General features: G+C 32.9%; 1 protein-coding gene across 3 annotated transcripts in view; it reads left to right on the plus strand.

Annotated features, from left to right (window-relative positions):
* The window catches only part of Vps13b (vacuolar protein sorting 13 homolog B), a 736,334-nt gene that overhangs the window by 471,011 nt on the left and 241,259 nt on the right, over positions 1 to 24,064 (plus strand). For all 3 annotated transcript variants that reach the window (XM_076835849.2, XM_076835851.2, XM_076835850.2), the window contains exons 31-33: positions 5,657 to 5,860; positions 14,995 to 15,121; positions 17,221 to 17,364. In XM_076835849.2, the coding sequence (XP_076691964.2) occupies positions 5,657 to 5,860; positions 14,995 to 15,121; positions 17,221 to 17,364 (475 nt within the window). The remainder of the gene's footprint in view (positions 1 to 5,656; positions 5,861 to 14,994; positions 15,122 to 17,220; positions 17,365 to 24,064) is intronic.

The following is a 24,064-nucleotide window of genomic DNA, read 5'->3' on the forward strand; positions in this document are numbered from 1 at the left end:
ATGACAATCTAATACACTAAATCAAAGCTCTCTTGAAAAAAATTTACTTCAATTTTGGTATTTGCAATCAGTTAGTTTTTCATTCCCACCACTCTTTACTTAGGGAAAAAAGCATTTAAAAGTTGTAAAATTATAAGACAATTTCTGATCATTAGAAAATAAAAATATTTTTGAATCTTCTGTTAACATAATATAAATTGTATTACTTATACCTTTTAAAAATTCTAATGTACCATAAAATATGAAATATTTCTTTCAGAAGACATCTAGCTGTATGCCCACATGAAAACGTTACAGTGAAACCCATTAATTTGAACAATTACTATGAATTAAAAGTAAATAAAAAGACGTCTTGTTGTAGTAGTGCTTAATAAAATTTAATGCATAGCATTTGAAAATATTTTGAATATGTTTTCTTAATTTAGTATTGGAAAAGAAAACTGTTTTGAATATTCTATATAATAATAACTGGTCTCAGTTTTACTTGTACATAAAACAAGGGCATAGCTTATACTTTAAGAGATTTAAAATTAGTGACTATTTCAAGTTGAAAACAAATCCTTAATTATTTTCCAGAAAATGAAGTAAATCAGTGTCTTGCTAGTATATATCAAACTATAATAAACTGAAAATAAATCATGAGGATCATGTACTAAGAAAGAAAAGTTGGATTTTAATTATCTAATTCTGAAAAAAAGCTATTCTACATTTATTTTTATTAGGAAAAAATCAAACCAAACTTATGAAATGTGTATGTGCTAGCTAACTCTTTATAATCTAAATAGTAACAAAACTAACAAGCTAAGTGGCTTATGTTTTTAAATTTATGAGATAAATTTAAATTTTACATAATGGGCAGCTGCAGAGGAAATACTGATATTTCCTGATTTTGATATCTCAGGAGGCTAAGAAATTATTGAAGAAAGGATTTTTTTTAAAGATGCAAGTATATTTTTAATTGGCCCAAATCTTCCACAGTAAACTTTTACTTGGCCTAGAAAGTAAAGGGTTTACTACATACTAACCAGCATGCTATTACAATCTTTTTAGGCTAATTAAATAAATCCAGTTAGAAAATGTGGGTAAAATTTATTGAGTTTGGCTTATTAAATTCAGGGTCAGTGGTTGCTCTGCTCTGCTTTTTTATGTTTTGCCAAATACTAAAATGCACTTTATTAAGCTGAGTCCCTCTTCCTATCACTTTCTAGTCATTTCACTGTTACTTAACTTTGTATTCGGAGATTGAGAATCCAAGAAGGATGATTGTGTCCTAATGCTTATTGAAGTTTTTATGATGTGAAAATTTATATATTATATTTTTATATATTATCTCACTTAATTTTCATAATTAAGACGGAAACCCAAGTTTCTGTTTGCTCTGAACTGCTGTACTGCACTACTACATAATTTCTGTATCTTGTTTGGTAGGAGTGAAATGGCCCATTTGCAAGGCAACTCCAACTTTTGGGCCACCTTTCTTCATTCCCAAAGTTTGGACCTAGTACAGGTCTCCTAAACATTGTAGAGTTTCTTGAACTCTAAGGATGGATTTTTCTTTGGCTTAAAGTCCCCATTGCCTTTCATTACTTCTTCCTCTGCAGCTGTCCATGCTACCCATTCCGAGTCTTTTCAAGGTTTTGGGATGAGCTATTCTCATGCCTTTGAATTTGTTGATTCCCCTACTTGAGATACTTTATTCAAATACAGTTTATTTATGAAATGAGAAGATTGCATTTCTCCTTCTTGGCCTTCCCAAGTCTGGGTCAGGTTTTCTAATTGCCTTCTCTATTCAACCTTGTAAACTGTTGTCTGCTTTATAGTTGCTTCTTCCCACTAGACTGTAAACTTTGTGAGGGTAAGGACCCTAGTGTCCCTAAGGCCTTTCCCAAAACTTTAAAGAGAGTGCTCAGTAACTTTGCATTCAAAGATAAAATGCAAATTAGCTCATTCCAGGAAGAACCCTTGAGGAAGATAATTTTGATAGTCCTCACTAAACCAACAATAGGACAAACAGTACTATGTTACTTTCCACCACTTACTATATTACCAGCAGTTTTGTTCTGTCAGGGTTTTAAAATAGTGTGGTTTCATAGAGAAAAAGAACTAGAATTAACAAATGGGACTTACTCAAACTAAAAAGTTTTTCCTCAGCAAAAGAAACAATAAGAGAGGTAAATAGGGAGCCTACGTCCTGGGAACAAATCTTTACTCCTCACACTTCAGACAGAGCCCTAATATCCAGAATATACAAAGAACTAAAAAAATTAGACAATAAGATAACAAATAACCCAATCAACAAATGGGCCAAGGACCTAAACAGACATTTCTCAGAGGAGGACATACAATCAATCAACAAGTACATGAAAAAATGCTCACCATCTCTAGCAGTCAGAGAAATGCAAATCAAAACCACCCTAAGATACCATCTCACTCCAGTAAGATTGGCAGCCATTAGGAAGTCAAACAACAACAAGTGCTGGCGAGGATGTGGGGAAAAGGGTTCACTTGTACATTGCTGGTGGGACTGCAAATTGGTGCGGCCAATTTGGAAAGCAGTATGGAGATTTCTTGGAAAGCTCGGAATGGAACCACCATTTGACCCAGCTATTCCCCTACTCGGTCTATTCCCTAAAGACCTAAAAAGAGCACACTATAGGGACACGGCTACATCCATGTTCATAGCAGCACAATTCACAATAGCAAGACTGTGGAACCAACCTAGATGCCCTTCAATAGACAAATGGATAAAAAAAATGTGGCGTTTATACACAATGGAGTATTACTCTGCATTAAAAAATGACAAAATCATAGAATTTGGAGGGAAATGGATGGCATTAGAGCAGATTATGCTAAGTGAAGCTAGCCAATCCCTTAAAAACAAATGCCAAATGTCTTCTTTGATATAAGGAGAGTAACTAAGAACAGAGTAGGGACGAAGAGCATGAGAAGAAGATTAACATTAAACAGGGATGAGAGGTGGAAGGGAAAGGGAGAGAGAAGGGAAATTGCATGTAAATGGAAGGAGACCCTCAGGAGTATACAAAATTACATACAAGAGGAAGTGAGGGGAAAGGGGGAAAAATATAAGGGGGAGAAATGAATTACAGTAGAGGGGGTAGATAGAGAAGAGGGAAGGGGAGGGGAAGAGGGGGGATAGTAGAGGATAGGAAAGGCAACAGAATACAACAGACACTAGTATGGCAATATGTAAATCAATGGATGTGCAACTGATGTGATTCTGCAATCTGTATACGGGGTAAAAATGGGAGTTCATATCCCACTTGAATCAGTGTGAAATATGGTATATCAAGAACTATGTAATGTTTTGAACAACCAACAATAAAAATTAATTTAAAAAAAATTTAAAAATTTTAAAAAGCCAAATTAAACTTAAAAAAAAAAAGAACTGTATGAAACAAAGAAATGTAATATGTGATGGAAGAAATGAGTAGATAACCTTTATCTTAATCCCACAGTGAAAAAGGAAGAAATATCTTCCAGGGACAGTGATGATCAGGAGAGATATTTTTCCACAATAAGTTACAAAATCTTTGTCTCTATAAATCTTCTTAGTATCATCCTATTATCTGTTTAATTTCTGTAGCATCATAGTTATGTTTCCTTTTTATTGCAAATACAGTTTATTTAGCCTTTTTATCTCTTTTCCCCCCTCAGTGCTGGAGATTTGTCTAGTTTTGTTCATGATCTCTTTTTTATTTCGCTAATTTCTACTTTTATTTCCTTCCCTCTTTTTTTAGCTTATGTTGCCTTTTTTATATTTATCTTACTAATTTTAAGTCTTTCTACTTTCCTAAACAAGTATTTTAGATGATAAATCTTCTTCAAAGTGCCCCTGTAACTGTATCTCATCATGTTTAATGCATAACATTTTGCTATTTATTACTTTATTTTCATTATTTTTGACCAATAAGTGATGAATTTGAAAATGTGTTTTTAAATTTTCAAACAAAACTTTTCATTTTTTTCTTACATTCTAATTTTTACTTTATTTGGAAGTTATCCATGTTTATTATTTTAGAGGTTTTATAGCTATTTTAGCATGTATCAAAGTTAACAAAAATCTAAAATTAAATCGGTATCTTTTCCCTTCTTCACAACTATACAACAACCTTAGAAAACTACTTAACATGATCCCCTAATTTGTATATTATTATTGTTCAGTGTCTTATTTTTGCCCTTTCTTCTTTCAGTTTACACATTAATATTATTGATTTAAAGATGATATTTATTTAGATTTATCCATATGTTTGCCATTTTCTTCCTTATCATTACTTCTTAGGATTTATTGAGTTATCTGGATCTGAGATTTGGCATTTTTCAACAATTGTGCATTCTCTAACAGTATTTCTTCAGATAATGCCTCTATCCCATTCTCTATTATTTCCCTCAAACTCCAATCAGGAACTTTTTAGACTTTATTGCTCTCTCCTATATATACTTTGAACCTAGCTACAACATTTCTTTGTCTCTTTGAATTGTATTGTAACTGTCTTTGAATCTTTGTTTCTACTTGCTATCACTTCTTTTGGGTTCAATCTGTTTTGAATTTTAAATTGTAGTAATTCTGTTCTCTGTGGATCTACATTGTTCTAACAAAAGCCTTATTCCTGCCTTATTTTCTTTATTTTTTATTTTTTGGTAAGGGGATTGAACTCTGAGGCACTCAACCACCGAACCCACCCTGGTCCTATTTTGTATTTTATATAGAGACAGGATCTCACTGAGTTGCTTAGCACCTCACTAAGTTGTGAAAGCTGGCTTTGAACTCTTGATCCTCCTGTCTCAGCCTTCCCCAGCCTTTCCCAAGCCTCTGGGATTTACAGGTGTGAGTCATTGAAACCAGCTGTGAGTCACCGCAGCCAGCTCCTTGCTTATTTTGAGGATGCTTTTTTACTTTTTAAATAATTGTTTCATATCTTATGTATGCTAGTACACTACAGAATCTTTTGAAGTTTTTGAGGGTATATCTTCTCTACCCTTTTGCTACTATGTGTCACTCAGGGTCCCTTATTATCATGTGTGACTTGTGAATTTTGTATGTGAATGTCTCATTTTACTTGAAACCTAAATTGGGAAAATTATTTGAGTTGAAATTGAATTTACCCAAAGAAAATTTGCTTTTACCTTTGCCTTTGTGTTTGGCAGCACTCCCTACTTGAGGTAAGCCTCTCCAAACTAAAATCATTTTCATACCATATTTCAGACTCAACCCCAAGTGCTGACTGTCACCTTTCCTAACAAGATATCAAAGTTCTTAGAATAGTAAATGATTAGCATCAGAAAGTATTTTGAGTAAATTTGTAACTCTGCTGTCTTTGAACCTCTGAATTTTGTTTACTCTTTGTTAAGGTGGATATAACAAAACGTGAAAGCATCTCTGTAGTTGAAATCATGTATATGAAAGCACATAACAAAAGGGTATTGTGCTGGGAAACATAAGAAATTATTATAGGATAGATGATTGCAAGTGATAAATTTTTGATGTCACAATATGTTAATTTTCTATTAACTATCTCATAAATGTGGTTAACAGTTTATTAATCACTAATACAAAAAAGCTTTGTGGTACTATTTAGTAAATCAAATAAATGTAGATATTTATTACATCTGTTACTTTTTTCCACTTTCTTTACAGAAGAGCCTTGAACTTAGGAATTCTTCGAGATCCTGGATCTGAAATTGAAGATAGACAATACCAAATAGACCTGCAGTCCATCAATATTGGTACTGCACAGTGGGACCAACTAAAACCAGAGAAGGAAAGTGGAACAGTAGGGGTGCTTACAGAGAGTGAAAGGAATTCTCAAAATCCAGCCCTTGAGTGGAATATGGCCAGCAGGTACGAAATGATTGAGAAATATTACTGATATTGCCAGTAGGGTTAGTGATCTTTAGCATGCCCAACCTAAGTGTTTCGTAGTGCTTCTGCTTTTCTTTACAAACAAAATAAATTTTGTAATTTAGCTGATGGTTTTGCTGGGAAACCTAATTTTACCACTGTTACATTGTTACAAATTAGAGTTGTTTATTTGTTTGTTTAACCTTGCTATTTGATGAAAAGATTCACTTTATTCTAAAGGATACAATCACATTATTTCTTGAAATCCATTTGGGTTTAGGGTCAATTCTTTTATTTTTTAGCCTCTTCTTTCTACTTAAAATAATAAAAGGAAAACAGTAACAAATGCTTTATAACGCTATGTTCAAGTTAGAGAAGAAGGAACAGCAATAATTCCTAGCTCTGGGTTTTTTCCATTGTCCTTAACTAAAAGCTATATTCACAGAGAACATTTTTTAAACAATTAGTCCTGAATGCTATTAAGATATGTAGAGAGCCACTGCCATCTTAGCCAGGCTGTTCATGGTTCTTATCAGAGAGATAGGTAAGATTATTTGCTAGAAAGAAGATACTAGGCATTAAAACTTAACTTTATATTGTAAAACTGAGGTATTTATGATTGTAATAAAGTTAATTTTTCGTGAATTCTCTTATAAGATTAGATTTCTTGGGGCTGGGGTTGTAGCTCAGTGGTAAAGCACTTAACCTAGCACATGGGAGGCACAGGATTTGATCCTCAGTACCACATAAAAATAAATAAGATAAAGGTATTGTATCCATCTACAACTTAAAAAAAAGATTAGATTTCTTTAAATCATCTTGTGTAGTCTTTACCATACTCCTTTTGCAATGATGATTGCTTTAGTTCTATTCCTTTAATACCAAAACTATATTTTTCTCCATGTCATCATCATCATCATAATAATAATAATAATAATAATAATAATAATAATGGTATTCATAAGGGGTTATATAATATTGGGTTATATAATATTTATCACTTTACCTTGTTTAACTTAATTTTTACAATAAAGTTGTAAAAAAATTTTTTCCCCTGAGTATACATGAAGAAACTGAAGCACAAAACATCATACTGGTCACATAATAGAAAATAAAGATTTGAGTGAATCAATGAAAATTTGAATGGTTGGATGATTAACTGACATGACAAGTCAGGTCACTGAGTATAAATGTTTCTGAGAGATATTTATTCAGATGAAGACAGGAAATTTTAGATCTAATAGAGCCCAGTTCTGATGCATAATCTCAACAAAAGTATAAACAAGGCCTTAATATAATTCTATGTGTTTTTAAATAGATACTTTAGGTAAAATTCAAAAGATACAGAGATACAAAGTAAAGAATAATTTACTCCCTCGCCTGACCAGTACCAAATAGTAGTCTTTTTTAATGATTTTCATTCTCTTCTTCTGAGTATGTTATGCAATTTTTTTCTTTGATTATGATGTGTTTCTGTGTGTTATGTTGGGAACAAGGGAATGAAAATTAAGCATAGAGAATTATTAAATTCTAAAACTTATAGATGTCCTCTTCCCAAATCTTAATTTTCCAAAGCTGAAAGGATTCAACCAGACAGCAGAGCACTATGAGGATTATAATAAGTAATTTATTTTAGGAATAAAATATTACCCAATTGGGGAAGAAGCTGGGAAGTAAGGATCTAAAAGAGGGACTTAGAGGATCAGAGAAAAGTGACAACAAAAGCCTCTCGAAGTCCTTGATCTGGATAAAATCATTGCAGCTTTCAAAAGAACCTGGGAAACTAGGTGCATCTCGCTGTTAGAGTGGGACCATGAGGAGACTGATAGAGAAATTAGTGGGAAGTAGTGGTCTCTGCATCTGGGTTTGGGCCTGAAGTTAAGTCAGGAGAAAGACATGATCACAGAGCCAAGGAAAGTGAGGATAAGCTAGTATCTTCCAACACCTCTGCATTGGCCTTTCACTGCATTTAAACCTTGATGGTCTTCATAGAACTTTGGTTACTACTGTTTCCTTACACCTTCCACACCTTGTGCAGATTTCTCTTGACAAACTTAAAACTCTGAGCCATCCTTCACAAGTTGTTATACAACAAAAGCACTACAGAATACTAAGATTAATGATAATCCTTGGCTTGTTCGGTGTCAGTTATAGAACTAAGTCTAGAACCCTGGTTTTCTTACTCAGTTTCCTTATTTGCTTAGGCTTTGCCCCCATAAGTTTATGCTACAGTTCATTCTTAGCTAAATCTTTTTTTAAAAAAGTTTTCCATATCATGGCATTTGCAGGAAAATGAATGGAGTTAGAGAAGATAATACTAAGTGAAGTTAGCCAATCCCCAAAAACCAAATGCTGAGTGTTTTCTCTGAAATAAGGAAGCTGATTCATAGTGGGATAGGGAGTGGGGAGCATGGGAGGAATAGACAAACTCTAGATAGGGCAGAGTTTGTACGAGGACACGAATTGGTGTGACTATTCTATGTATACAACCAGAGATAAGAAAAACTGAACTTTATATATGTAATAAGAATTGTAATGCATTCTGCTGTTATATATAAACTAAAAAAAATTTCCTTTTAACAGCTATTTTTCTATTTCTTCCTATCACTGATTATGTTTATATCCTTAGAAATTTTATCTTTTAAACTTTATTACCAGAGAAATATATGTTCACTTAAATATTTTGATACAAATGTTTCAAATTCATGTAATATTCTGTGGATTGTTCCCCCTAACAGATTTCTTTTAAGATTGTTGTTTCTATGTTTGCTTATCAAGCAGAATTTGAATATGACAGATTCCCCCAATCAGTCCTATATGTCATAGTCACCATAACATTAAATGTGGGTAACTGTTGCTAAGTGTTGACATTAAAATCCCAGAACCACATGTTACTACTAACCTTATTTCTGAGAGATTGTGAATATTTGGTGTGTCTTTAGATCTCTTTAGTTTTTGAAAGTGTTATCCACTTTCAAAAATGTTCACACCTGACAGAAGCCTTTGTATATTTTGATTTGTAATTAAACAAATATGAAATTTTTTCAGAATTGCACCTGAAATCCTAAATGGAATGTGCAATGAAAGCAGTTTTCTTTGTTTTAAATCTTTAACCTGAAAACCATCCCTTTTCTTATATTAATTTGCTAGTTTATCAAACCTAACACTTAATGAAATTATAGAACTTAGTCTAATTCTCATATTTCATAGACTAATGCTTAGAATGGCCTAAACATTATAAAATTTTATAATGCTTTGCTTAAACCTTTCCATGACTTTCCATGAAAGAATGAGATTCCCTTCCTGTTTAAAGTACCTAGGGACTAACAGTGAAGGAAAAAGTAATCCTGATAACAGCAAAAGGAAGCAAACAGTTTTTACTTACAGTAACCAGCAGATATCTGCTTCCTTCCATCTTGATTGAAGGTGTTCGGTTGCAATCTGAAGAAATGTCAGAGAAGTAAATGGAAAGAGATCCTGTCTTGTCTGGTCTCATTCTTCCTTATATCTTTGCATAGTGACTGACAGACTGTAGGTACTCAAAAATACTAGGCAAGTGCCCTCAACCCCAGCCCATTCTTCAATTATTATGAAATCTTTCAGCTCTGGCATGGTAATCGTTATAGAGACAAATAGATGCCTGAGTCATTAAAACTCAATTAACCAAATCCTCAAATAACAAATTTCTCTCCTGCAACATTTTGTTTTTAATAGAAGTAGCCAAAGAAAATAATATCAAAAGTGTACCTAAAAGCATATGTAAAACAAATATCTATTATTACGTGTAATTTTATGAGTGTCCCTGGTACATCAATATATGTTATTAAAAGCCTTATAATGAAATAAAAGAAATCTCTTGACCTTCCATCTCTTGGCAGATTTCTATTTTTTTTCCAAGGTACAACCTATAATATTCTCTTCCTAACAAATTTAGCACTTCCTCTAGTCTCTCCCTCCTCAGTGAAGCTTATATTGAAGGTTTTCTTCATCAGTTCTATCAAGTAAAATTAGATGCAGGAGTTTCTAGCTATAATATAAACAACTGGAGGGAATAACCAGAGGTATTATTCGTTAGCCATCTCAGTAAAATTGAGTTATGTTAATATTTCAATTCAGGCATGCTCATAAAACTATTATATAGAGGTTATAATAAATCTAGCACTTGTTATCATCACGGTTACATTAACCATAGTTTTTTATTTTATTATTTGTTGGATTTTTGTCCTGTTTTTGAGGATGAGTTTTTAGAGTTGGTGTTTTATGGTTTTGTTGGTTTGTTATTTTTGTTTTGTTTTGGCACATTTTTGGAATATTCATTTTTAATTTTATTTGATTTTGCCAAACTAAATTTACATTGGCATTTTATTTAAATATTTTATTTAAATATTCTGCATAAACGTGTAAGTAAATATTTCATGTTCAAAGTTACTATACAATTCAAATTATTTATCCTTGTGACTCTCATTATTTAAATATATTTTAAAATAATTCTCATTACAACCTATAGTCATTATACCATTGTTCATAAGATGTTTTGTATGTGTAGAACCTTAAGGTAAAAGATAGGTAATTTACTGAGTCTTCCCATACCACCCTTATTATATTTTTTATACTTTATGATTATTTTGCTTAGTTATCTTTCCTGTTAAACTCAGCTCCATGAGAATCAGCACTATGTATCCATTTTTGCCATTTCTCCCAGCACTAGTAAAGACCCTGGCATCATAGTGAATACTCAAGTTCATGTTTCTCAATTTCAGAGAAAGATAAATTCTATGAAAATAATATATTGGTATAATGTGACAAGAGTGACTGGGAGGGCTGGGGATGTGGCTCAAGCGGTAGCATGCTCGCTTGGTATGCGTGCGGCCCGGGTTCGATCCTCAGCACCACATACAAACAAAGATGTAGTGTACGCTGATAACTAAAAAATAATATTAAAATTCTCTCTCTCTCCCCCCCCCCTCTCTCTTTAAAAAAAAAAAAAAAAGAGTGACTGGGAAATTTCCTTAGATTGGGGCTCAGGGGAGGCCTCTTTTAATACCCAAATGAAAAGAATGAGCTGTACATGCAAATTCCGCTGCAGTATTTCTACCTTAGATGTTCCAGGCAGAGCAAAGATCCTTGAGTAGGAACAACTTTAGTACATTTATGGATCATGCTTGGCTAGGATGAAAAAAGCAATAGAAGTCACATTTTAGGGAGAGAAGAGCTAAATTACAAATGGAGTGGTCAAAGGGAGTTTGACTTTTATTTTAATTGCATTAGGAAGTCTTTGGATAGTGTTCCTCTTGAAAAAACACTTAAGTAGGCTTAAACATGTAAGTAAATATTTCATGTTCAAAGTTACTATACAATTCAAATTATTTATCCTTGTGACTCTCATTAATCTCAAAATAAGAGTAATCTTTAGGAAAAGGTTTATGTAACAAATAGGTTTTCAGATACCTGATGGTTCACAATAAATGTTTGTGAATATTACTGTTTTTCATATTTAAAAATAATCCTTTGTAATTCATTGATTGTCAGTGGTAATCATCACAAGACTTAAGTATCTTCTGCTTTACTACTTCTCTTTGGAGCTCAGCTCTAATACCATGGCAGGAAATTATTTTGTTTAAGCATTGGCCTGCACAAGTAGGCCATCAACATTTTTCATTCTATTGTTTTAGTAGAATACTTTGGAAAACTTTGATACCATTTTTCCTACTTCATAATATGCAATATTTGAAGTATCATTAAATTTCTTTGTTATTTTGCACACAGACACACCAAATGTGTGGTAGTTGGGCAGAATTTTAGAGTACCTTGAGCCCAGGAAAAATGGTCAGTCTTTCTGAATATGTTTTCATCACTGCATGTGGCATATACCTGTAGCATTCTTGCTTAATAATAGTTTTGGAAAACAATACTTTCCTTTGCTTACAAAATACACCTTCCAAAACTTAACTGAAAAGCTTTTGTTAACACAGGACTGTTTTCCTGTTACTTGATTAGAACCTATGAGAGTCAATGTTTTGTTAATTTTTTAATAAGAGTTTAGTTTCTGTGGATACAATCCTCTATATTAGATGATAGCTACAAATAAATGTGTCTTTTTTGTTGTTGTTTCTGTGGACAGTATAAATCATTGTTATATTAGAGTGCATCAGAGAAATATTTCTTCCACAACTTTCCTAACCCCATGTGCCATAGCATACTGTAGGTAAACTTTTTTCTATATAGGTGAGTTTATTTTTTTTTTCTCATTTAATTTTTTTTTATTATTGGTTGTTCAAAACATTACAAAGCTCTTGACATATCATATTTCATACATTAGATTCAAGTGGATTATGAACTCCCATTTTTACCCCAAATACAGATTGCAGAATCACATTGGTTACACATCCACATTTTTACATAATGCCCTATTAGTAACTGTTGTATTCTGCTACCTTTCCTATCCTCTACTTTCCCCCCTCCCCTCCCCTCCCCTCCCCTCCCATCTTCTCTCTCTACCCCATCTACTGTAATTCATTTCCCTCCTTGTGTATTTTCCCCTTACCCTCACAACCTCTTATATGTAGTTTTGTATAACAATGAGGGTCTCCCTCCATTTCCATGCAATTTCCCTTTTCTCTCCCTTTCCCTCCTACCTCATGTCTCTGTTTAATGTTAATCATTTCTTCCTGCTCTTTCTCCCTGCTCTGTTCTTAGTTGCTCTCATTATATCTGTGATTAAAAGCTTATATTCAGTGGTCTTTGTCCTTGAGAATTCTGTTTTCATTGAGGACATGATTTTTTTAAAAAACATTTTTAGTTCTAGATGGACACAATACCTTCATTTTATTTATTTCTACGTGGTACTGAGGATTGAACTCGGTGCCTCACACTTGCAAGGCATGTGCTATGCCACTGAGCCACAATCCCAGCCTAGGACATGTTTTTGTAAAGAGATTTTGGTCTATTTGGGACAGATGCTATAGCATTATAAATGATCTTATGCCCCTTTTATGTAAATAACTCCAAAAGAGTATTCCAGGACCATACAGGTAGTATAAATTAAAACTACTCAACACACATGGGGAATTTCCCATTTTTTATTTTCCAGGAAGATAGATGGTTTTTTTGTTTTTTGTTTATGTATTTTATATACATAATTTTTTGTTGTTTTGTTATGTTTTGTTTTTCAACAAGTTCTCTTGGCAAAACAGGCAAATTCCCTTGCTCCTTTTTCAGATAGGTTAATTAATATTTTCTTAGCTCTTCAGGTATCCAAGATCTAGGTAACCAGTTTATTTCAAAACTCTTGCCTTGTCTCAAAATAGCTATTAAAATGTATTTACTTGGTTTACTGAGAGTGCTGAGGTCCTCCACAAACAACTGTAATATTTCAGAATTTAACTTTTTGTTTCTAATACTAATGACTTGATTTAAATTTTATTCTATAATCATATGTCTCATGCTTTTTTACTGATTTAATTCATTACACAACAATAAAAAATATGTGATGTGGACAAGTACTTTTTGTTTCCATCAGTACTTTAGTTAACACTTGTTTTTATTTGGTTCCCTGCCATCTTTTCCATTTTAAGGTATTTTTAATCTATCATATATTTTAGCACTCCCCTATGAGGAGAGCACATCAGATGTTACATGTTTCTCACATTGGTCATTTTATGGAATTTGAGCTATTAGGCTATAATTATAGTGTCTCTCAGGATCTAAACCCTTCCTCTGTAGTCACATATTTTAATACTTCTTCCTGTTACTCTCTACTTACCAGATCTCTTAATTCTTTAAAATTGACTTTCTTGAAATCTAATACTTATGTGTCACAGAACCAGATGATCCAATTTACTTTTTTGGCAGACATCTCATAAAGCTCTGCCTATTGCACATTTAACAAAAGACGTTAGTACTCTCTAGGCTCCTCTGATTTGGCAGGGGGTTGGGGGGAAGATATACATAAACTTGGATTTTATCTACATTTTTTCATGAGATAACATGTCAATTATTTGATTTCAACTTTATCACTTTATAATATAAGGAAATCATAAGAAACTTTTATAAAGAATATTATATTAATATGGTTCAAAGGAAATTTTAAGGTATGACTTTCAATAAAACATAAACATAATATATTATTTCAGAATAAAAATTAAGGATATAAAAAATGGTCTCGAAGGTAACAGCATGAGATTTGGTTTCTCAGCATTGTTTTCCAGTTTCATCTTCTACCATGCAATCAGTGCTTCATTTGAAATTCTTAGCAATTTTCAATGCTGAGTAGAAATATTGTGCTATATAACTGATCAGAGGTAAGAATGTGTGTTGTCTGACATCAACTTGCCCTCCAAGCCAGTTCTGGAGCCTTTGTTCCTATTGGATAACTTTAGTCTAGAACTTCATTTTCTCATTGGTGATGTCGGTCTAATACTGATTTTTACTTTATATGCAGAGTGGTTTTGAGAAAACATTTGGTTTTAGACACAAAAACCATTAAATGGACTTTAAAGGCTGCAGTAATTCATTAAGTAAGATGGTTCTTAGAGCTTAACAAAAGGAGTTCAAAGATTAAGAGGATGTGCTCATGAGCCTATGAGATTGGAAAAGATGGCAGTTGTCAAATGGAAGGTCAGAAATATTAAAAGGAGGAAATCAAAAATTATTTCAGCTGGGAGCAGTGGCACATGCCTCTAATTCCAGTGGCTCAGGAGGCTGAGATTAGAGGATTGTGAGTTCAGAGTCAGCCTCAGCAACTTAGACTGTGTCTCTAAATAAAATATAAAAAAAGTGTTAGGCATGTGTCTCATTGGTTAAGTGCCCCTAGGTTCAATTCCTGGTTTTAAAAACATTCCAAAAATAGTAAAATTATTTGATGATAACAATGATATGCATCTATTTGTAAGAAAAATGATCTTAAGATGATACTAATGTGAAATGCCTTAATTATATCTGATTTTTTTCAGTGAAGATTTTTCCTATCTTTCATAGGTCTTTGTGGTATTACAGTTAAGAAACTGTGTCTATAAAATGTGCAGTACTCTCAGAATAGTAATATAATTTTGTCATCTATTTTCATCGTTTAAAATCTTAATGAAAAAATTATCCTTGAAAAAAGTGAACTAATATTTTTTTACTTTATCTTTTAGCATAAGGCGACATCAAGAACGGAGAGCAATTTTGACCCCCATTTTGACTGACTTTTCTGTACGAATAACTGGAGCACCTGCCATAATTTTCACCAAAATAAGTTCTCCAGAAAATCTACATACAGAGGTAGGACATAATATAGATGTCATTTTAGTCTAAATAATAGAGCAATTCCTCTTGATATGTTTTGAATTTTCGAGTTTCATCCCATGTGACATCAAACTAGCTTATTAATAATAAGATTTAACATCATAGCTAATATTTACTAAGCACTTCCTAATGCTATACAGTTATTGCTATCCTTGTAATAACTCATTTAATCCTCATGATAATGTAGCTGATAATCTACTACTACCTGAATTTTATAGATGAGGAAACTGAGGTTTTAAGAGGGTGTCCAATTTGCAAAATTTCACAAGAAGTAGAAAGCATAACAAGATATGAACTCAGTTGGTCTAGCTCTAACTTGATACTATTAACTTCTATAGCATCTTTCTAACACATCTATATTCTGAGAATTCCATATTATTTTGTCAGTATATAGATGTATTAGAAAGATGCTGTAGAATACTCCACAGTACACTGCATTGCTAAGCTAAGATTTTTGGTTTGTTAGGTATATTAAATGCATTTTAGGTTCTATTCTCAGCACTGCACACAAGTAAATAAAATAAAGGTCCATCAACTAAAAATACATATAAAAAAAGATTTACACATTGGAATCACATTTTAGAAGTATTTCAATTTCATGATTATATTTGGCTCACAAAAAAATGAAATAAAAGGATTGGTATTATAGCTCAATGGTACAGTGCTTTCCTAACAAGTATGAGGCCCTGGGTGTGATCCCCAGCAGCTATTCATTTAAATTCCCAGTTGCTCAGTTTCCTCATACATATCTTAATTGCCTCATGTACAACTATTTTAAAGATCAAACTGATCAGAAGATGATAGTCATAAAAGAAGTAAAAACAGAACTTATTTTTATGGTGTTAGCTAATGATTCTACCATTGCATTTATACCATTTAACCTACAATTACAGGATGCTTATTTTCACAGGATGATATTCTAATAGAACTAACATATTTTTAGGACAACGTTTCATCTTTCTGGGAAATGTTACAATGACAATTAAAAAAATAAAAATAAAACCTCTGAGCCAATGACTTTTTTTCATCATGACTAAAATAAGAATTCCAAGTATAATGAGAGAATACAGGAAATTTGTGGAGAAAAAGTTTGTTTAACCAAAAAAAAAAAAGGATAATCATGTCAGATATGCTATTTTTTATGGCTTTATTAAAAACTACTCTAAGCTTTCCAGTTTGTATTTGGACAGCCATAGTGTCCTTTCAAATCCATGCCTTTGGATGATGCTAACAAGGAGAAGGCATGTTGGACATTCCCAAGCATTTAACGTTGTCCACATGAACTTCATGACAGGAGGCAGGACTTTTGCTTAACTATTAATTGAAGCTTCTGGATGTCTCTTTTGTTGTTTTCCTAATAGGTTTTTCAGTGATAAATGTTCAAGTTATACAGAACAGCAACATTAAATAGTGGATGGGTAACTAATGCTGCCAAGAGTTTAACAGTTTTAAGAAGTAAAATTAATTAGTCTAGCTATCTTTGGCTTCAGTACCATATGCTATTACAAACATTTCGAATTCTCTGTGGAGAATACGTACACCATAGTGTTTGCTTAAAATTGCCTACCTAGAGTTGCCTATTTATATCTGTCTGCTCCCTTAGATTATAACCTCCACATGAGCAAGTTGTCCTTTAACAACAACTTTATATTTTGTGATAATCCTAGTATTCTACTATAGTGACTGTTCTTAGAAAAATTTCAGTAAATACTTGTTGATTTGAAATGATGTACAAGATCCTGCTTTAGAACTACATTGTTTCTTATATATTAAAACAATGATAGAAGTTGTGAAGCATGAACAAGTCAAATGGATATGAAAAGGTGAAAAATTCTTTTTAATGACCCAGGCCTGGCATATAGTAAACCTATATAAATGATTTTAAAATTAATCCATTAAACTATGGCAAGTGACCACTCATCATTTTTGCTTTCCTCATTAACATATGAACTTAAGTCCCATTAGACTTAGAAAGTAGTAATAGTCAAATAAGCATAAAAATGATGAATTATTATCTGAAGCCTATCTTATTTCTTTATCTGTATTCAACCTTTGTTCCCTGCCCTCTCCTTCAGGAGATTTTAGTATGTGGCCATTCCTTGGAAGTGAATATAACCACAAACCTGGACTTCTTCCTAAGTGTGGCTCAAGTTCAACTCTTACATCAGTTAATAGTAGCAAATATGACTGGTCTGGAACCATCAAAAAAGGCCACAGAGGTAACTATTACCTGATTTTAATTAAGAGTTACTGCATTTGTGCCAACTTTACAATAGAACAGCTATAATTAAAATAGATGCTTTCTGCTAATTATTCTGCATTTAACTTTATTCACAATATGATCATAAAACATTCTGGATTGATGTTCTTTAGTTTTGAAATTTGTTTAGTCTCTTTTCCTCTTATTTGTCATGCAACTTTACAAAATTGCTGTAGAATGACCTCAGAAAAACATGATTTTATTACCCTGCTGAATTTTCTAAAGTGTGTTGTGAGAAACCTAGTGTAGCTTTCATTGACTCAGATACATTACAGGGATAGGGCTTCTTTTGGAAGTGAACTTTGTAAGAGTACTGTGGGAATATCCTCAATAAATAACTGGTAAGTCTTTTATTTCCCATACTCAGTGAAGAAAGGACACAATGATAGAAGTTGAATGCCTGCCTAGAATTTTAATTTTGATCTGGTCTTCTTTGGAAGTCTATTATTACCACAAAGCATGTCAGCATAAAACAGAACAACTCTTGTTAGATGCTTCTCGAAGTATTTTCTTTGCTTTTTCTTTTGTGTTTCTTTCGTCATATCTGTACTTAGAATAAATCTTCTATAAAATTCCAGGAAAACAAACTGTGAAAAAGGTATTTCTTTTATTCTTACCATGAGTCACAAAGAAGGCTAATTTCTGTTTATTAAGAATGAAAGAGGGCTAGGGTTGTGGCTCAATGGCAGAGTGCTTGCCTCATACATGTGAAGCACTGGGTTTGATCCTCAGCACCACATAAAAAAAATAAACAAACGAAATAAAGATATTGTGTCCAAATATTTAAAAAAAAAAAAAAAAGAATGAAAGAAACCAGGCTAGGTTGTAGCTCAGTGGTGGAACACTCTCCTAGTGTATGTGAGGCACTGGGTTCAATTTCGAGGCACCACATATAAATAAATTAATTAAAGTTCCATCTACAACTGGGAAAAGAGAAAAAGAATGAAAGAAACCAGGCATGGTGGTACACACTTGTAATTCCAGCAGCTCAGGAGGCTGAGGCAGAAGGATTGCAAATTCAAATCTAGCCTTGCCAACTTAGTGAGGCCTTAAGCAATTTAGCAAGACATTGTCTCAAAAATAGGAAAAAGCTAGGGGTGTAACTCTGTGGCAAAGTGCCCCTGGATTAAAAAAAAATGTTTAATAATTTTCACACTTTGAACCTTATATAAAAATGTTACCTCTGTCCCTTAACCCCTTTTCCTAAAGACTTTGTTCTGCATTCTTCATTCTATACTGTTGCTTCTCTTGACCTGCTGTACCCTTAGCGCAACATAGCTAAATGAAAGGAAATTACAGTTTTTGTATGTGTGTGTGTGTGTGTGTGAGAGAGAGAGAGAGAGAGATACTGGGGACTGAACCCAGGACCTTGTGCATGTGAGGCAAGCACTCTACCAACTGAGCTATTTCCTCAGCCCAGAAATTATGATTTTTGAAGTTGACATAAAGGGTTGCAGAAAATCTAGGGTGTCAAGAAACCATTGTGTTCAATGAATATAAATCAGTAAATTTGCTAAATTTTTTACTCCACCATTCTTTTTAATTTTTTTTAAACTTTTAGTTGTAGATGGACACAATACCTTTATTTTATATATGTGGTGCTGAGGTTCAAACTCACTGCCACATGCATATGAGGCAAGTGCTCTACCACTGAGCTACAACCCCAGCCCATACCCCACCATTCTTAGATAGTGCTTAAATATAAAAACAGAACATAAAACTATTGAAATATGATTTATTATACCTGACTAATATAGTTTAATTGGATGTTTTTAAAGTTTGTTATCAAATAAGCCAAACATATTAGACTTTTTTTTTTGTATGAACTGTGGTTAAAAACATGCCCAGAAAGTAGTGGTAAAGTTGAGGTTTTTAGTGTATTCTTACTACTATAACTGAAAGTTATTTGCTTTGGAGTTGTTCTTCATTTTAGAAATGGAAAATTTTTCATTAGAAGCAAAGACTTCTTGCAGATACATTTGACCCACTTAAGGATTGCTAGAAATAGTTAGAAATAGGAACTTGAGGGTGAAGAAGAGGAAAAAGGAATCTTAAATGTATGGTGGTATATTAATAGATGTTTTATGAAGTAGAATTTTGGGTAAGATGAGGGAAATAGAGGCAGTTATACCCCAAGAGTATATGGGTGGAGGTTGGGTTAGAAGCTGGAAATGGAGATTGGTTTAGAGGAGTTTATTGATATTCAAATCTATCTCAGTGCTCTCTATCTTGAAGTAGACATAAATGGAAAAGTCAGAACAAAAGTGACATGTTTCTGTATTTAGGAAAGGAGATGGGAATTTTGGGTAATATACATGTAGTGTTCTCTCTGTGGTATTGCTATGCTAAGTATTTTTTTCCCTTCAAAGGTACCTGGATAGTCTACTTGTAACCAGGCAATAAACACAGACTCCAATAAAATACGAATTCAAGCAGAGCCTTAAATGGACAAGAGAGGTTATGATGTAATGCCTTGAATTTCTTAAAATCTAGACCTGGGAAAGAGATTACATATTTACTCCCTGTTCTCTTCAAGGAAAGGATTTCAACTTTCACACCTGTTGAAGTTTTAGTTAAGTTAAGCCTTGTAAATGTTAAAATTTGTTAAAATTTTCTCCTAATAAACAGGCTGTGCTCAGGCAAAAACATATCTTGGTTTCCTCAAAGTAGATGGAAAATATCAAGAAGACAATTAAAATTTGATTTTTTTTCAGCTAGAATGATGTTTATCACTCTTCAATCAGAAATCCAGTAAATGCATTAAGTTTTCCTAAGGTTCTGTTAAACTGACTACCCTATCCTTATTCAATAGTGTCAATTGAATGTTTAATATCTACCATTTATGGGCTACAGACAAACAGAGATATGAAAGATAAATACGCTGTGGTCCCTGCCCTCTAGAATTTTATAATCATTTGGGAAATAAAGCATAGATTACTAGAGTGATAACAAGGAATATAGAGTAGTTTGTGTAAAGTGCTAAATATCCCACTTTGGAAGCTTAACATTATAAGAATTCAGGGAAGAAAGAGAAGGCATTAGACCAGTTTATCAATGACGTAACTTCATGGAAAAGTTGAAACTGACTAGGTAGAGAAGAGAAACCTATGTATTTACTCAATAAATATTCAGTTCTATGTATGAAAGATAGAGATGTCACTAGGGTGATAGCAATTAAAGTAGCAAAGTATCTTTTCTCATTTTCTAGTGCTTATTTATTTGGTAGGGAAGATAGACAGTAAACAAATGGAGATTAGATCAGAATATACACAAATACAATTACTCATTTATGCAAAAATTAGTTTAAATTCTGTAACTGATTGAATCATTCTTATAAGCTTAAATAAACTCATGAGATTAAAGATTGAATGTTGGGGAAGAGAAGCAGTAGAAGAATAGACATTACATTTGGTGTTAATAAAAAGTGGTTAAGGTATGGAGAAATAATGTGGAAAAAGACATGGAAATTGTAAACATTAGGATTTTTGATAGGATATTGAAAAAAGTCCACTTTCTTAGGTGAAGGAACTGTGTTGGGAAATAATGGAAGGTATACTACAAAGTAAATATTTTATTGTGGGCAGTTGGGAACCAAAGTTCAAAGACTTAAATGAATGGGGTAACATAGTAGAAGTGGTATTTATTTGTTATGCTAGTCCTTGGCAAAAGATTGAAGTGGCATTCAAGAAACTGTATGTGTTCATAAGGAAAGAAGACTATAGAACAATATCTCTGGAGAATATGGATGCAGAATCATTAACAAAATACTAACAAACTAAATCCAACAATATATAATATATAAATAGAATTATACACCATGACTAGATGGGATTTACCTAGTAATCCAAGGTTGGCTTTATATCTAAAACTCAATTAATGTAAAAAAAGGATCAATACAATAAAAAGCAAAAATTATACAATCATTTTAATAAGGGTAAAAAAGCATTTGATAAAATCCAGTATCCTTTCTTAATAAAAACACTTAACTAAGAATAGAAAGGAACTTCCTCAACTTGATAATTGGTATCTGTAAGAAAGCTATTTAATGATAGAAGACTGGATGCTTTCTCCCTGAAACCAAGAAAGAAACAAGTATGCTTCTGTGATCACTTCTGTTCAATATTAAACTATAAGTTCTAGCAAGGGCAAATAAAAGGGAAAAAACTGGAAAGGAAGAGTAAAACTATTTGTATTTTCAGATGAAATGGTCTTCTGTATAGAAAACCCTAAGAAATAACTAAAAAACATTTACAACAAATATGTGAGCTCAGCAGGGTTATAAGAAAAAAGATTAGTATATAGAAATCAATTATACTTCTATACACTTAAAACATGATTAAAAATGAAATGATTATATTTATAATACCATCAAAAAATAAAATACTTTGAAATACATTTAACAAAGGAAATGCAAAATTTACAATCTGAAAATTGCAAAATATTATTGAGAGAAAGATTTGGGTTTGTTCTTTTTTTGTTTGTTTGGTGCTGGGCCTCATGCCTGCTAGGCAAGTACTCTACCACTGAGCTATATTCTCAATCTGAGGAGAAAGTTTTAAAGATCTAGATAAATAAAAAGACATTTGTGGACCACAAGGCTTACTTTAAATTAATAACATGACAATACTCCACAAATTGATCTCCAACCCAGCAAAATACTGCTCAGAATCCCAGCTAATCTCTATAGAAATTAACAAGTTGATTCTAAAATTCATAATGAAATGCGAGAGATCCAAAACAGTCTTGAAAAAGAAGGTCTCACACTTCTTGATGTTAAAACTAATGACAAAGCTATGGTAATCAAGATAATGTGTAGAAATATAGATCACTGGACTGGAATTCAGAGTCCAGGAACTAACTTGACTAACATCTACAGTTAATCGATTTTTGACAAGGTACATGTAGCCTACACCTCTCAATGGCAGAATAGTCATTTCAAAAAGTGGTACCAGGGCACCTGGATATTCACATGTAAAATAAAGAAGGAATCTGCCTAATTCATACCATATCTAACTCAAAATTGATCAAAGACCTAAATATAAAGGCTAAAACTAAAAAGTTCTTAGAATAAAATATGATTTTGGATTAAGCAATGACTTTTTAGATACGAAACTAGAAGCACAAGGAATGCACCCCCTCTGTTAAAAGAATAGGTAAATTGGACTTCATAAAAATTTTAGACTTATATGGCTCAAAGGACATTACCAGGAAAGTGAAAAGACAGCCCACAGAATGAGAGGAAATACTTTCAAATCATTTATCTGATAAGGGATTTCTACCTATGATTTATAAAGAAGTCTAATGACTCAATAATAAACAGGTAAATAACCCAACTTAAAAAATGATATAAAGGATCTGAATAAACATTTCTGCAAAGATAGTGTAGAAATGACCAACAAGTCCATGAAATTTTTTCAATATTATTAGCTATCTAAGGAGATACAAATTAAAATCACAAGGAAACACCATTTTACACTCACTAAGATGCTATAATCAAGAAGTCAAATAATAAGTTTTGGAAAGAATGTGAGGAATTAGAACCCTTTAACATTAAACCAGATTGTGGCCTACTGTTACAGTGATACTTGGGGTACCTCTGCAAAATTCTGAACATTAAGTAGATCAGAGTTGGAAAACTCCTACACCCAAAGTATATTCTCTGAAAAGAATTTTACTATATATTCTTAAAACATGCCACATACACACATGCATTTATAAATTGGGTGCTACATGGCTATCCAACTGGAATCTAGAGTACACAATATGTATCATTTCTTATTAAGAACAGGCACATACACTTAGAAAAATCAGATCAGTAATGGGGAGGTTTGAAGAAGGTCTATTGTGAAAATAAGGGTTATAACATCTCATTTGCCATTTCATCTTAGCTACAGGTCATAAAACTCAAAAATAGATAGAAATTTCTTTCTTATGTATCAGTCTTAAATCAGTGGTCTAAGGCTGGATGGTGACTGCTCCCAAAGACGTAGGATCCTCTCCTCTTGTTACTTAGTAATTTCTAAGGTGTCTCTCTTCATTAGTCCAAGAGTACTTACTGTGTGTATGTTGTAATCAGCCGTTTAGAGCAAAGGTGAAATGAAATGGGTAGTAGTGAGCACACTGCTCCCTGTAAGGACAAGCCTTTAAATTGCTTGCATCTTTTATATCATATTCCAATGGTCACACCAAGCTTTGCCTTGTGGTCACCCCCAACTGCACATGAAGACAAGAAATGTAGTCTTTTAACATGTGCCCTACTAACCATTATTTTACTGCTGTGTGCCCTGCCCTGCTTGAAATTGTTTTACTGTGGAAGAAGATAATTGGTGTTTGGGGTTCACAGATTTCAGTATTACCTGGAAAGTAAAGCCATAATATTCCTCAGAAAGCAGCTTTGCATCTTTCACAACACTTTGACCGTATTTCCAAATACAGCCTAAAGTTTTCTACCCCTTAATATAACAGATATAAAATTAGCTTGAAAATTATTTACTGCTAAGTAAGAACACGGCCTTTTCCCATTGTTTCTCCCTCTCTCCATCAAATGGCAGAACTCTCCTTTGGGTATTCAACATTCTCCCATTTCATGTGATTTTGACAGGGCTTCCCATTTACAGGGTAGTCTTGTGACAAATACTTAGCCAATTGTACTTCAACTT

Source organism: Callospermophilus lateralis, chromosome 16, assembly GCF_048772815.1.
Source record: "Callospermophilus lateralis isolate mCalLat2 chromosome 16, mCalLat2.hap1, whole genome shotgun sequence".
NCBI lineage: Eukaryota > Metazoa > Chordata > Mammalia > Rodentia > Sciuridae > Callospermophilus > Callospermophilus lateralis.